This window comes from Anopheles gambiae, chromosome 2 (genome assembly GCF_943734735.2).
Source record: "Anopheles gambiae chromosome 2, idAnoGambNW_F1_1, whole genome shotgun sequence".
NCBI lineage: Eukaryota > Metazoa > Arthropoda > Insecta > Diptera > Culicidae > Anopheles > Anopheles gambiae.
In genome coordinates, this window is record NC_064601.1 from 23,539,918 (window position 1) to 23,554,835 (window position 14,918).

The 14,918-nt window shown below is 49.0% G+C and overlaps 4 protein-coding genes across 4 annotated transcripts; 3 read left to right on the plus strand and 1 right to left on the minus strand.

Annotated features, from left to right (window-relative positions):
* The first annotated feature begins 2,575 nt into the window (after positions 1 to 2,575).
* LOC3290645 (protein glass) lies at positions 2,576 to 6,812 on the plus strand. Its single transcript, XM_003436121.2, has one exon. It carries the CDS (start codon positions 2,890 to 2,892, stop codon positions 4,468 to 4,470), a length of 1,581 nt encoding a protein of 526 aa, XP_003436169.1. The 5' UTR covers positions 2,576 to 2,889; the 3' UTR covers positions 4,471 to 6,812.
* An 805-nt stretch (positions 6,813 to 7,617) lies between these two features.
* On the plus strand, positions 7,618 to 9,557 carry LOC1273368 (protein-cysteine N-palmitoyltransferase Rasp). The gene is made up of 2 exons (XM_312335.6): positions 7,618 to 8,072; positions 8,147 to 9,557. Exons 1-2 carry the CDS (start codon positions 7,976 to 7,978, stop codon positions 9,523 to 9,525), a joined length of 1,476 nt encoding a protein of 491 aa, XP_312335.5. The 5' UTR covers positions 7,618 to 7,975; the 3' UTR covers positions 9,526 to 9,557.
* LOC11175657 (peptidyl-prolyl cis-trans isomerase NIMA-interacting 4) lies at positions 9,522 to 11,035 on the minus strand. The gene is made up of 3 exons (XM_003436122.2): positions 10,902 to 11,035; positions 9,939 to 10,173; positions 9,522 to 9,871 (listed from the first exon to the last, which is right to left on the minus strand). The coding sequence occupies exons 2-3, from the start codon at positions 10,021 to 10,023 to the stop codon at positions 9,555 to 9,557; spliced, it is 402 nt and encodes a 133-aa protein (XP_003436170.1). The 5' UTR covers positions 10,024 to 10,173; positions 10,902 to 11,035; the 3' UTR covers positions 9,522 to 9,554.
* On the plus strand, positions 10,312 to 14,895 carry LOC1273366 (protein HBS1). Its single transcript, XM_312333.5, has 6 exons — positions 10,312 to 10,573; positions 10,652 to 10,866; positions 10,935 to 11,175; positions 13,011 to 13,594; positions 13,664 to 14,069; positions 14,135 to 14,895. The coding sequence occupies exons 1-6, from the start codon at positions 10,534 to 10,536 to the stop codon at positions 14,764 to 14,766; spliced, it is 2,118 nt and encodes a 705-aa protein (XP_312333.3). The 5' UTR covers positions 10,312 to 10,533; the 3' UTR covers positions 14,767 to 14,895.
* Positions 14,896 to 14,918: the final 23 nt, after the last annotated feature.

A 14,918-nucleotide genomic window follows, 5' to 3' on the forward strand; every position in this document is an offset into this window, starting at 1 on the left:
AGCCCTCTCCTCTTCCCTTTGGCTCGCAATCGACTTCTCACCCCATCGGTTGCGCATCGTTTCGTTTCCAGACGGTGGAGTTAGGGTGTTTCCTACACTACCGCGGCGGTGCCTTACAGTTCGTCGTCGTCGTCTTCGCCACATTCCCCGACATGAATGGGCTAAAGACGCTCGCTTGTAGCGTAGGGAAAAAAGGGTGAGCTTACGGTGAGAGCTCCTATTACCGGGCTGGTGGTTTAGCTACCGGTGTTTATGTGAGCGATAAAAAAGGCGTACATCATAAAACGGGTCCCCGTACCCTTTCGAAGCGAAGACGAAAGCGCCGTGGCAGCAAGTGTCTTGCTTTTCCTGGTGATAGGTTAACCCCTCTTGCCAAGTCGAGCCAAGACAGCACTTCGCACAGGTGCCGTCTGTTGTCTGCTCAGTGAGGAAGGTTAGGAATGCTGTGTAAGGTGTCATCGCAATCCTGCTCGATCGTTGGACGATATAGTAGCTTGAAATTGTGCAGAAGAGATGGAACTGGAAATTAATATAGTTTTGCTTATAGTGTGTAGAACAATTTCGAGTTAGCAAGGATGCATTTTGCATCTGTCACCCTCAACCGGAAGGTGGCTCCGAAGATGTCTGTCATTGGATGGTGTCTTATACGATCAGCAGCCGCAGTCACCAGCTGACGGGAAACGTTCGATGCGAGGGAACGCTCTGAAGATCCTTGTGACACCGTAGAAACCGTTCAATACATCGTTGGGTATAGGAATCCCATCGTTTTCCTTTAAAAAGACTCAAACGAACGCACACAAAAAAAGTTCATTGACACTGGCAGAACCATATGATCTGCTGTTGTTGCTGCTTGCCGATCGTTCGAGAATCGTTCCGGCAACAGTTTCGGAATCTTGCCATTTGTTAAAGATCGCTTCGACATTTTTATTTTTACCTGCAGCCAGCATGTCAATCTCTAGCACCGAAATCAATAACGAACCGAGTGCTTCGTCTTCGTCCTCTTCTGTCTCGTCCATCTCCCGGCTCGGCAGCTGCACAGTATTTGCTACAAACCTAACGGTTGACGCAAAGCCAATGCAGCAGCAGCCGAAGCACCCCAAGCAAAAAAAAGGACAATGTTGAGGGATCGTGTTCCCGTTTGTAGCCGCCACACCTCGCTCCGATCAGGGTACCTCAGGCTCGACGCCAGCGCTAATAATTTAAAAAAAACGCAGCAATAATGCGGAAAAATTCACCATCTCGCACACGCCACTCTACGGCACGAGCCACAAACCCTGGCCCTGGTGTGCAGCTGGGCAGGAATAGATACAGAGAAAGACGGTAAAACAGGGATTGGAGGAAAAGGTTACAAAACAAAAAAATAGCGACACAAACCCCGGAAAGCATACAGGACAGAAGCGAGGCGGGGAAAGTGTATGGAAAATCAATCTCCTTTCGCTGCTTCCGCCTGGTCCCGCGATGGAAATGCGCTGATAAAAATGCGCTTACGTACGCATACTCATTTCCATCTAGTTTCACGCTTTGCTGCAGCTTATGCATAGGACAAAACGAACACAATAAAACAACGTCGGCAATCATAATTAACAGACCCGTGGTGTGACGGTGTGGTTCTCCATCCCCTTTCGATTCTACTTGATCGTATTGCTGGGCTGGGAGAAGGATCGTCGCCCCGTTTACAGGGGGACCAAAAATCCCTCCCGCTGGCAGATCTTTAAGGACGAAACTACATTAAAAACCAAACTCAACACACACAAAAAAAGAAAGAGAAACTCACAGACACATACACACACGCGCGCCCTCCACACGTCCGACACCTAATGCTCGTCGGAATAAAAATTGGTATAATGTATGTTGAGGCATGAATCACCACCAGGAATTATGCTGAGCCGCCTGGGCGGCCTCCGTGTGTGTGCGCCTATGCTCGGTGGAAAATTAGCCGTAAAAAGAAAAGCAAGAAGAGAAATAAAACCTGATCGAATTCTCCTCCATTCACTGAAGGGGGACACTGCACCCCTGGTTGCCCGCTGGACCGGTTGTGCAAAAGCAATCGACGCTTAAAATCGCGTCACGGGCAGCGGGGAAGTGCAAGGAAGCGTAAAGAGCGGGGAGAAAAAGGACGCCGTCAACGCCGCACGTGCTCGAGGCTCTTTGTACAAGCCGGAGTCGCGTGCCAACCCAAGAGCAGCGGTCACCGACCGTGGCAAGGAAGGGTGGAGTGGGGTCTGGCAACCGAGGCGGGGTGTGTTTACATCCCTTCGCACGGAACCTTTTCCCTTTTTTTTCCTTCGTTTCATTCTGGCTTTCGTTTGTGTGCGTGCGATGATGGTTTAAAAAGGAGGGGAAGCTCTTGCGCACACATGCGCACGCGGTATGTGTTTGCTGCTGTATGTATTCGCCTGTCCGCGTCCTTCCGGTACGCGTGAATCGAAGAGACCGGTTTACACACACACACCAACAGAGAGAGAGAGGAGGGTTTCGTGTGTCCTGACGGTGGACGAGCGTGCTATGTACAGTGTGCGCGTTGTTTGGGGGGAGAGAAAGCGGCTTACAGAACCCCGAGCCCGGTATAAAATGGTCCGGATCGGTCGGAGGGAGGATCATTCAGTGCCTGGCCACGGCCGAGGTCATACACACGGATCGAGCAAATCAGGCGCAAATCAGGGCAAAGGCGTTGCGTGTCGTGAAGGAGTGTATTGCAGTGGCATCGAAGTAGACTGTTTGTAAATAGCATTAGTACCTACTGCACACCATCAACGTAGTGGCCTTTGACATTGTGGCGGCGTCAGTCCAGCGTTTCCCGTGCTGTTTGTTTGTTTGTTGCGTGTGAGAGTTTGTGCCCGTGCTTGGCAGTTTTGTGCTCTGTATGTGCCCGGAGTGTGATATGCAAGGATGGCAGCAATCGTGCAACCCGTACCAACCCGCCAGCCGTCCCCAGCCGGTCTCCTGACCACGGTCGCCAGTCTGCCGCCCTCGTACAAGCTGCAGTATGATGAGGTGGCTGGAAGGCCGGTGCCCGCCACCGGCGACAGTCCGTTGGATTTGACCGTGCGCCAAGTGACGACGACGACGACGACGGTGGTGACGGGTCCCATCACACCCCCCGCCACACCTTCGCCGCTGAAGAAGCGGTACCGCGAGGACAATCAGTTAAACGTGCCGGCGGTGAAGGAGGAACCACTGGCCAAGCGCGCCAAACCGGCCCCGGAGCCGCTCCATATCGACATCAAGAAGGAGCTGGCCACACCGGCCAAAACGGCCAGCCCGAAGGGCGGCCAGCCCGATGGGCCACCGAAAAGTACGAAGAATCCCCCCGCCGCGCTGGCCCCGTCCAAGGAGCGGCGCGCCAAAGCCATCCGGAAGCTGAAGTTCGACGAGGAAAACTCATCGCCCGTGTCCGGCACGATCATCATCTCGCTCGAGGAGGCACTGAGCGGCGATACGCCGCGCGAATCGGGCGACATCGATCCACAGTTCAATCTGGTCGAGGTGTCGGACGAGGTGCGGGCCGAGCTGGCCGCCATCCCGAACGTGATCGGCGGCTACAACTGCAAGCTGTGCCGGCTGGAGTTTGAGGATGCGTTCGGGCTGGCGCAGCACCGCTGCTCCTGCATCGTGCTGCTCGAGTACCGCTGTCCCGAGTGTGGCAAGCGGTTCAACTGCCCGGCGAACCTGGCGTCGCATCGTCGCTGGCACAAACCGCGCGATCAGGTCGGCAAGAAGGGAGGAGTGGCGGCGGCGGCGGCAGCGACCCGTGCGGAACCGAGCAGCGATTCGACCGACTCGGACAGCGGAGGAGCTCAGGCGGGCAAGTTCCGGTGCGTCCAGTGCGACAAAACGTTCAAACGGCCGGCCTACCTCAAGAAGCATCAGCTAACGCACAGCAGACAGGCAGCCAGCAAGCAGGGCGGAAAGGGCGCGACCAAGCAGCAGCCCCGACCGGCAAGTCCGAGCCCGTCCACTGCCCAGTATCGCAGCGAAGACTCGAACCACTCCAACCACTCCAGCCAATCGGTGGAAAGCGGCACAGCAACGTACACTGCTGACAGCAGGCAGTCGCAAGTGGTGCCACAAGCACCACCACCACTTGCCATGTTCACCACGCTTGCCTCCGACGATGGTGTTGGTGGTGGTGAGCATGAGTTTGAGGTAGTAAACGCGGCCGGATACTATCAGGGACCGGCGACGGTGACGTTCGTGCGGGAGCGTGCCCCATCGGTAGCGTCCTCGTCGGGCCGGGGCAGTGTGGCCCTCGACGACAGTGACTGTGAGGAGGAGCGTACGCTCGTCATCAACGAGGACTACCGGGAGCACGTGCCGGAGCAGGAGGACGAGGACGATGAGATGGAGCGCCAGTACCGGTCGGCCTACTGCGATCGTTTCACCGAGGAGGAAAATCTGGCCGCCGCAGCACTGGCCCGACTGCGCAACGGACCGTCCGTCATTCGCCACACGACGGCACTGGTGGTGTAAAAGTAGTAAGTGGTTAGCTTGTAAGCTTTTTTGAGCGTGTGTGTGTGTGTGTGTGTCTAACTCGAGATGTAAGTAACCCGTTCGTGACACTTTAACGTTCGCGAACGTAGCAGGAGCCTTAGCTTTTTACCTTTCTTCACTCTTTACGAGACTTTTGCGAATTACTGTGCGCTGCACAGGCGGACACGTGCAGTGTGATGTTCTACATGCCCGCCCTACTATTGCCTTCGATAGTTTACGCGTGGGCAGCAGCAGCTTCGTCTTGCGCCTTTCTGTACATTACTTTATCGTATCGAACCCGATTCTACAGCGCCATACCAAAGGATTAGGATTAGGAAAAGGGGCTGAACTCACGCATCCAGTGAACCCCATTTCACAACCAGTGTTTAAGTTTGTGCGGCCCGTTGGGCGAGAGAGAGAGAGAGAGAGATATTTGTAGATTTTACTCCAAAGATAACACGAGCAATGCTAGTCAGTTTAGGATTAGGAGTTTAGGACGGAAGCAAAGCTTCACCCCTTTTTACACTAGTCGTAGTTTTTATTGTCTCTTTTACTTTCCTTTTTTTCCCTTTTTTGCCTGACGGAAGTTTCGGTGGCGAGTTTCGCGTGTTTCCTTTTCTCTTTTTTACATTTTTCTCGACTATCTATTCCTATGTCCTTATGTTCTCTACTTTCTTGCTAAGTTTCGATCTCTCTTTAGTAAAGCTATTTTTCTAACCCTATTCTGCTATTATAGTAAACGGAGAAAAACAAAATCAGGAACTTCCGTCCCCTTTTCAGCCATACTTCTTGTACATTCGAGGTTTGAAGCTTGCAAAGCTGCAAAACCACCAAACCCAAAGATGAGTAAGCATCTAGTCATTCGTGTAAAGTTAGGTTAGGATTGTGTTAATTACACTTTATTTATTATAAATACTTTGCGTCTATTCTGTGCTCATTCAACGTCAGCTCGCTTCAATGGTGGCGTTACTTGCAATAGTTGTGTTTTCAAATTACTATTTCCAACTACCACTTATTCAGCCATTAAGATCAGCTGTCGGTAAACCAACAATTTAGTAATTTCATTGTTTACATTCCGGCTCAATTAATTTAATCCAGAAATCGCTGAATCGTTGATATGAGCATCGCAGCAAGACCTACAAAGATTTCAAACGTCCCTTTCTTTTGAGGGCTTTTGTACAAATACGATCCAGCTATGGAGCAGGATTTTTAATGCTAGAGATTTAAAATTTCTATCGATTGCATAGAAAACGAAATTTGCATATGGTATACGATTTCTGTAACTATATTTTTTGTTTGTGTTTCATTTCAAAAGCAAAGGCTTTCGAATGTTCCCCACCCTGGGGACGGGGCTGGCTGCATTCGAAACGTGCGCTGCAGGTTCGGGAAGTGGCTTTTGCAATCGTGCGAATGAACTGTGCCGTGTAGATTAGCTGGCTTGAGGTCCTAGTTCACGCAGTTCACTAGCGTTTTTAGTGGCGCGTGAACGTTGTGGATTTTAAAGGATTTTAACTACCAGCAGCACAGCACAACAATTTCATTTTACAATGCGCACAAGTACATAATAGAAGGTAATCGTAATAGTGTGTCAGGGTTTAGTTGATAATAAGCGTTTAGGTTAGTCTGAAAGCTCTAGTCAAGGCTTAAGCAAATCTATCTTATTTTCTAGTCATTTGTGTACCAAAGAAAAAAACATCCAAAGAAGGCATTCAAATCTAGTCCAGTTCATCGAACATTCGCATCTCACTCTCTCTCTAGTCTGGAAAGGGCCCATTGCCAAGGGTCATCTAATCCCTTTAGGAATAGTGTCAATGGTTGACTGCTTTAAAACTGGTATAATACATGCCTAGTCATTCCCTAGTCATATTTATTCTATTTATTCTCAAATCAATCAGCTTTCGTAAGATCTCAAACAATTTACAACCCGTCAGGCTAGTCATACCGTGTACATTTTATCTAGTCCGGAACACCAAACTCTAGTGAACCAAAGAATAGTGTTAATGGCCTAAGCTTAGTACCAAAGATAGTATTACATTGCATTTCAGTGTAGGTTTTTAGGGTTTAATTTATTTATTTATCGCTAATTTATTTCAACACTAATTTATCGCTAATTTATTTTCCCACTAATGTATGAAAATTATTTTCGCGGCGTATTAATGTACTTAAATACTTAACTTAACTTAACTTAACTGAATACTTAATATACTTAACAGAAGGCTTATCGGGTTGTAGAACATCACGTTGCACAATAATGGTACAATGTTGCCTAACGAGTAACGATTAACAATAAGTCAAAGCACAGCAAAAAAACGCATACACATCTACATACAATCACATTTTTTTTACAAAAAAAAGAAAGGAGGATCACACAAGGACTATAAAAGATACAATCGCTTAATATATATCTTGTTGTAGCATGTTGTTAGGAGCTTCTATCATATTTACGAAGAAAGAAGGAAAGAAGGGATTTAGTAAGCAGGAAAAAAAACAGAAATCGTATTTAAGGTGTGCGGCACCGATACACAACTAAAGGAGCGCGCACACATTGAAGGGTTACTAAACAAATCAAACATGTGATATTAGGTGAATAAGAAAAAGAAACTCTACAAACCCCATTATATCATTAACCACACACACAGCGCCGACGTGTTTGGACGTGCTTTATGCTGTATTTATCTTTCTTTTAAATAATTTCCCTCCTTTTTCTACGTTTGTTGCATGTCATTCGTTAGTTTTTAAGTTGGCTGCCCTTGCGGATAAGGCAGCGCGCAACTAAAGCGCAGTCTTGGTGGTTTTTTTTTGTCTAAGAAGCATTACAAATGTAAGAACTTATTTTCTTAACAGCTCATTATTTTAAGTCGGTTTGAAAGTTTTTTATAAAAATGTGAAAACAAAGTACAATAAAGCCAGTGCAAAAAAATCGTACATTAATGTTGCATTGTTTAATCGATCGTACGATAACATCCGAACTTTAACTTTTTATTTATAGATTTTATTATTTTATTGTGAACATACGAATATTTTATTTCCGTTTTGAATTTTCACAAGTTTACTTTATGAGACTAACGGTCATTATACCAGTAAATTTGAAATTGTTCCTACGTGTCAAAAAAGATGACGTTGAAAATTACCTTTGTGCGCAAATTTGTTTACAGGTGTTTTTCTTTTTTTTTAACGAAAATATAAACAATCCCTATTTATTAAGCAAAAAAAAATCGCTCGGCATCACTATTTTTGTGCTAAGCTTTTCGCATTCAAAGCAGGCTGTGCAGTTTTTATTAAATGTAGTTTTAAGAAGACATCTTGTATTGTACCTAACCTGTTTACTCAATAGCACAAGAATTCACTGTGTACGGGAACGGAATGACTAAAACATTCTGGTCGTAACATACTAAATGTAGTTTAACAATTCCAAGTACGACGATGATAAATCGGAAAACTATACACGAGCCTTCTGTATTGTGAGTGTAGTAGCGCTGCAAGTGGCCTCAAATGCAGTTTCAACATGGTACAGAAACCAGCGACAGAATTGATCGTGTGCGCGATTTTGTACATCTGCTTCTTGATATATTCCTTCTACAAAAACTACGAGCTGAGCAATGGTAAGCAACATTCAGTTCATTTTAGTATATCTCTTATAACACACACACTTTCTTGTAATGTTTGCAACCCTCAGAAAACTTGTCCAACTATCACAGTCTCGATGCCGGCTGGTCCCTGTTTAACTTCCGACGACGGGATGATTTCGATTGGGAATGGGAACACTATCTTGGATTCGTCCAGCGAAATGGAATATACTTCCTGCTGCACACAATCGTGATGGAGCTTACGCGTCGATTCTGTGCCAAGCAGGTGTCCACCGTGCTGACGATCTACGGACTGGTTGTAATCTATAGCATGTACAACTTGCCAGTGCTGGCGGTGATACTAGCGCAAAGCTTATCCTTCTATTACGCGAACCCGCCCAACTACTATCGTCGTGCAGTTTGGATGAAAACGTTCCTATGGATAGCGGTAATTAACTACTTCAAGGTGTGGTATTTTTACGACAAGCTAAACGTGCACTTCGGCATCGATAATGACCAGCTGCTCGAGCTGAGTCTGATCACATCGTGGAATGTTATCAAGTGTGCCAGCTTCTGTCTGGACAAGGGCGCTGAAGGCCCGTCGGCCAAACACTACGCCGTGCGTGACCTGCTGGCTTACTTGCTGTACTTTCCGCTGCTACTTATGGGACCCGCCATCGTGTACAGTCGGTTCAAAACACTGCACAATCATTTTAAGGACGAGCTCGAACCGCACACCCTCCCCGATCGGCTGTGGACACTGGCGAAGCGGTTGACGATGGCCTGGTTCTGGACGCTGGTAATGCTGGCAGGACAACACTTCCTGTACGTGAATCTCATCCAGCAGGATCTGGTGCTGTTGCGCCACGTTAACCTTTGGGCACTGTACGGCCTTGGCTTCCTGATGGGTCAGTTTTTCTACATAAAGTACGTGGTGTTCTACGGCGTTGGGATCGCGTTCGGTCGGTTCGATGGAATAGACATGCCGGCGAAACCGATCTGCATCGCCCGGGTAAACCAATACTCGGACATGTGGAAATACTTCGACCGCAGTTTGTACGAGTTCCTGTTCAAGTACATCTACACCGAGCTGTGCACGAAGACGTCCGGGCTTCCGCGCAAAGTTCTGGCCAGCCTGGCCACGTTTGCGTTCATCTACATCTGGCACGGTGTGTTTCTGTTCATTCTCATCTGGTCGCTGATCAATTGGGTGTGCATTTTGCTGGAGCGCCTAGTTAATCACTGCACACCCGCCGACAGCCGGTGGCGAGCGATCATCGGTACACACGTGTTCATCCCCTCGGTGCTTTCGAATTTCTTCTTCTTTGCCTCCGAAAGGGTCGGCTTCATCTACCTCGAGCGAACATACACTGAGGGGCTAAGCAACTACATCGGCCTGTACGTGGCATCCTACTGTTTCTACCAAACCGGGCAGCTGGTAAAGATTGAGCAGACGAATCGTGCTAACGAAGCGAAGCGAGTGAATTGAAAATATAACGAAGCCGTTTATTGGTGTGCCTACTTCTTGCCTTCCACCATTATAATATGGTATCCGAACTTGGTCTTGATCGGTGGATCCGTGTACTTGGGCGCGTTGGTAGTGGAGATTGGTAACGCAAATGCTGCATCCTGGAACGGTCCCACCATGGCCCCGCGAATCTGCCACCCGAGATCGCCACCCTGGCGTGCCTTGTCCTCGCTGTAGTTGGTCGCCACCACATTAAACGCCTGGCCTTCCTTCAGCTTCTCCAGGGCTTCCATTATTTTGCCCTGCTTTTCGCACAGGATGTGTCGTACCTTTACCGCAGTTCCACCCTTTTTCTCCTTCGCCGCACCTGGAAGTAGGAAACGTGCAATTGTTTACCGTGCGGGGAGTGTTGGTTGACCTGTTTAGTGTGTTACCTTCCTCAGCGCCACCTCCCTTCTTGCCACTGCCCTTGGCTGGGGCTGCTTTTGCTCCTCCTTTAGCATCCTTTTTCGGTGGCATCGTTTGGGTTTGTTTCCAAAACAGTCCTGCCGGTTCCCTTGCGGAAAGGCTTTTTTTCTTTTCTAATCTACCACCAACCGGCACGCACGCAATCTGCTGTCATCGGTCGTGTCCTTCGACAACACGTCAGTTGTTTTTTGAGGAATGGAACTAAAATATCCGTTGTTTTGTATTAAAAAGCATATGTACAGTTTTTATCGAATATAGTGCTGTATTTTAATTAATTTAATATTTTTTACGACTTTTTTAGAAAAGATTTAACTGCAAGTAACGAACCACACCGTATATCCTTGCGCAGCGAAAGCGCGGTTGACGTTTACCTTCGGTGGCCACACAACCTTCAAAACAAATAAACACGTCGTGTTTTCGGTCCAGCATTTTTTTTCTATAATGCTGAACGAAATCCTCTACTGAACAGGAAAAACCATCCCAGCAAACGTGTGCTGTATGTAATCGTGAACAGAAAATAGTTTAGTTTCGTTATAGCAACACAGAATAAATTGCGGCACCATGTCTCGCCACCGAAATGTGCGCAACGCTGTCTACGATGGTACGTAATGAACCACCCGATGGGCTAGAGAAAAGCATCCCTGCTCAAGCATTTTATACACTTCCACCACCCCATCAGATTACGACGATGACGACTATCAGTACGGGCAGTCGGTGGAGGACGATTGTATCTCGCCCACCGACGCCTCGCAATGGATCTACGACCGTGCCAAAGGGCAACAAAGTATGTCCGAATTTCTCGCCAACAATCGCGACATCGAAGAAGAAGACGACGATGAGCTGGCGGCTGAGACGGGTCGCGAAGGCCCGGCACACAAGAGGCGCGATTCGGAGGTAAGTCGGAGTAAGCTGTGCTTTCTTATACTCACTGAACACTGAATGTTAATTTCTCGCTCGGTCAGTGCTTTCAAATGCCGGAACTAAACGATGAAGATCGCGCACGGTTGATGTCCTGTATGGATGAGATCCGGGATATTGTCGGCGAAACGTGCAGCGACCGGCAGATGGTGGAAGCGATCATGAAGCACGATTACGAATGCAGCAAGGCGCTGGACGAGATACTGAACAGTAACAAGACGCCACCCGCGGCGCTGGGTGCGAAATCCGGCAGCAAACTGACGGCGGGTGCGGCGATGGAAAAAGGTAAGATTGGCGTGCCCCGCCGCGGTCACCAATACACTGACAGCGATAAAGATATGGTACCGCGCGGCGTGCAGCATTACACCACATGGCACAGTATGGCGGGTGAATTCATTGCATGTTGTGAAATTTGCACTGCAACTATGGGCAAGGGCAATAATGTGCAATGTTCCATTTTTAATATTTAAATTATTTCTTATTTTATTAATCTGCATTGCTCTTATTTGCAATTTTTTTAAACAAATTTGGCCTTTTAAAAGTTTTTTAGTTTGTTTTGCTTAAGTTATGCTTTCATCCAAAAGCATTGTGTTTTTGCCAATGTGCCGTGTGTGCGGTATAAATGTCCGGTATCGATCTCGAAGACGATTCAATTCAATCTCGAGTGATATCGTGCGCGCACGTGTACGCTGAAGCAGAGTGCGCCCAAAGCATACTAACGGACGTTCATTTTTAACGCTTTTTTCTTTTCGGTGTCATCTCTCCTATTTGCGGCCGCTTGCCTTAACACACCTTGGAAACACTTCGGATGGGCATCACAATTGGATTGCTTACGGAAGGTAAGATTTAAAAGCTTCTTCTACTTCTCGAGGGAATTTGGCGCCCAACAATCAGCCTGCTGCGTTAGGTTCCGCACGCTTCGCTCTGCCCAAAGTGCAATTCGGTGCCGTTGGCGGCGGTGGCAGTGGTGGTGGTGGTAGCGGCAATTTAAATGATCTTGTAAAACAGCGCATGAAACAGAACTCGCTAAGTGACCCTCCGGTCGATAAGAACACCATCACCGGGTGTGCCGAAGGTGGGGGGAAGGAAAACAATGAACCAAAGAAAGCATCGCTCGACTCCCCGAAGCAAGCGACGACGCTGGCACAGTTTGCCGCCCTTTCGATCGGTGCGAGCGCTCCCGTCCCGATGAAATCTTTTACGAATCTTTCCGATCTGGCCAAACACCATCTTGAATCGAAAGGAACGCCTCCCTCTTTTCCCGCCACTGCCACTTCGCCAAGATTTGCCGTCCCGCAACTGTTCAAGCAACCGTTCGCGTGCGCTTCCCCTCCAACAGCGGTGGCGGGCGGTGGCGGTACTGCTGCTCCACCCTCCCAATCCACCGACCAGCAGGTGCTTGGACAGACCGGTTGGATATTGGACTTGAAATCGGCCCTTATCAAGAAAAAACCCGACGCAACCACTGTTGCAACAGGCAGTGGCAAAAGCTTAAAGCAAACGGGCACAGCTTCGGTGGACCACATTCAGTACGGTTTCATCGATTGCGATATTACGGAAACGGTGAAACCGACGATCGATGAGTTCTGTACGATCGATGCCAGTGCGGTGCTGGAAAGGGATCTTTCGAGCCACCGCACCTTGACCTCCTCTCCGATGGGCGTTGTGGTTGGCATACGGTACAGGAAGCGAAAGCTTCCGGTGCATATTTCACACTACTTTCCAAAGTATACCACCGTCGTGCCGTTTCGATTCGATGTGCCCTCGCCGGATGATGTAGTGCTTGGGCATATCAAGAAATATCGTCCGTAGGTTGTAGAAGCACACCGCGGAGCTGATGATGACTGACTGAACCGAAACCGAGGGTGTATAGAGACGCTCCAGAGATAAGAATGACTTTTCTCCGGCAATAGATAGTGATTAGTATTTGTGTATTGTATTAAACGTTAAATTTCGGTATCTCTTTTGATTAGCTGCTTAAGTTTTAATAAAATAAACTATTTTTGTATGTCCCATTAGAAGAGATCGTCGTACGAAGGAGCACTACATTTGGTTTATTTCGCAATATTTTATCCATTTCACCCTTTCTTCAACTGTGCGCACACGATGGAATGTTTTAGGTATTGGTGAACGTTTGCTGGAACGCTCGGAGAAGAAGCTTCAAGCTGCTGGCCGCAACGTACCGATAATCGTCGCAACGCCCTCGGCCGACGTGCGCCCTTCGAACGATGCAGCCTCGACCGTGATCATAACGCCCAGCGCTTCGGTGGCGAAGAAAACGCTCGCCTTTGAGGTGACCAGTAGCCCCCGGATGCAGTCACCCAGTGTGTCTGGACGCAATACGCCCGAAATTACCGAGGAAGCCGCCCGGCAGCAGCAGCAGCAGTCGTTCAAATCCACCCCGAAGGAACCGTCGCGGAATGCGAAGGAGCTGTTTGGCAAGGAACGGGGCGATCGGAAGGATCACATCCACATGGTGGTGATTGGGCACGTGGATGCGGGCAAGAGCACACTGATGGGACATTTGCTGTACGACACGGGCAATGTTTCCCAGCGCATCATGCACAAACACGAGCAGGAGAGTAAAAAGCTCGGCAAATCGAGCTTCATGTATGCCTGGGTGTTGGACGAAACGGGCGAGGAGCGCGAGCGGGGCATCACGATGGACGTCGGTAGCACGCGGTTCGAGACGGCCAAGAAAGAGGTAACGAACGGTTGGTTGGGAATGATTCAGTTTGAGCTTGCATATTTACACGTTTTTCACTTCTTCCAGATTACACTGCTCGATGCACCAGGACATAAGGACTTTATCCCGAACATGATATCGGGAGCGAATCAGGCGGATGTGGCACTGCTCGTTGTGGACGCGACACGTGGTGAGTTTGAAACCGGCTTCGAGCAGGGTGGCCAAACACGGGAGCACGCCCTGCTGGTGCGCTCGCTTGGTGTTAGTCAGCTGGGCGTGGTCGTCAACAAGCTGGACACGGTGGGTTGGTCGAAGGAGCGATTCGATGAAATCGTGAACAAGCTGAAGGTGTTCCTCAAGCAGGCAGGGTTCCGCGATGCGGACGTTACCTACGTACCTTGCTCTGGGCTTACCGGCGAGAATCTGGTAAAGGATCCAACGGATCCAGCATTGACCGCGTGGTACAGTGGACCGACACTGTTGAAAGTGATAGGTAAATTAACTGTTACCAGGATTGTCTTTCATAAGGGTGCTAATTTGATTCAATTCCTATTCCAGATTCCTTTAAAACACCGGACCGTGCTATCGATAAACCGTTCCGCCTGTCGGTGGCAGACATATTCAAAGGTACCGGTTCCGGATTCTGCCTCTGCGGTCGCATCGAGTCGGGCATGGTGTGCGTTAACGATAAGGTGCTGGTGTGCCCGAGCAAGGAGCAGGCCGTGGTCAAGAACATTACCATCGACGAGCTACCACAGCAGACCGCGTTTGCGGGCGATCAGGTCTCGCTAACGCTTGCCAACATCGACATCAACAACATTTCGGTCGGCTACATCCTGTCCGACATTTTCCATCCGGTTCCGCTCGCCACCCGGATACTGGCACGAATCGTCGTGTTCAACATCAAGGTGCCGATCACGCGCGGCTATCCGGTGCTGCTGCATCACCAGTCGCTAATCGAGCCGGCCACCATACGCAAGCTGAAGGCACAGCTGCACAAGGGCACCGGGGAGGTCATCAAGAAGAATCCACGCTGCCTGGGCAACAATTCGTGCGCGCTGGTGGAGATTGAATTTCAGCGACCGATCGGCATGGAGCGGTATGCCGATTTTAAGGATCTCGGCAGAATTATGCTGCGCGTGGAGGGTGTGACGATTGCTGCCGGGCTGGTGACGGAGATTGTAAAGTAGGCGGTGAACGAAATCGGATCACCGCTTGCTTCGCTGCGCTTCCTCACGAACTTGCCCGTTGCTAATCCGTTCCGTTTCAGTGCGTGAGTGTGTGTGAGGAGAAATAAAAGCATAATCAAATCAGAGAAATTGCGCGATATTACTCCATGTAA

What these genes read in the sequence shown, in the direction of transcription:
- LOC1273368 (XM_312335.6), top strand. Translation starts at nt 7,976, where the DNA reads ATGGTACAGAAACCAGCGACAGAATTGATCGTGTGCGCGATTTTGTAC. An exon ending in AAACTACGAGCTGAGCAATG is followed by an intron (nt 8,073 to 8,146) that starts GTAAGCAACATT and finishes TGCAACCCTCAG; the next exon opens with AAAACTTGTCCAACTATCAC.
- LOC11175657 (XM_003436122.2), bottom strand. Translation starts at nt 10,023, where the DNA reads ATGCCACCGAAAAAGGATGCTAAAGGAGGAGCAAAAGCAGCCCCAGCC. An exon ending in GGGAGGTGGCGCTGAGGAAG is followed by an intron (nt 9,872 to 9,938) that starts GTAACACACTAA and finishes TCCTACTTCCAG; the next exon opens with GTGCGGCGAAGGAGAAAAAG.
- LOC1273366 (XM_312333.5), top strand. Translation starts at nt 10,534, where the DNA reads ATGTCTCGCCACCGAAATGTGCGCAACGCTGTCTACGATG. An exon ending in ACAAGAGGCGCGATTCGGAG is followed by an intron (nt 10,867 to 10,934) that starts GTAAGTCGGAGT and finishes TCGCTCGGTCAG; the next exon opens with TGCTTTCAAATGCCGGAACT. An exon ending in GGGTGCGGCGATGGAAAAAG is followed by an intron (nt 11,176 to 13,010) that starts GTAAGATTGGCG and finishes GGAATGTTTTAG; the next exon opens with GTATTGGTGAACGTTTGCTG.
- LOC3290645 (XM_003436121.2), top strand. Translation starts at nt 2,890, where the DNA reads ATGGCAGCAATCGTGCAACCCGTACCAACCCGCCAGCCGTCCCCAGCC.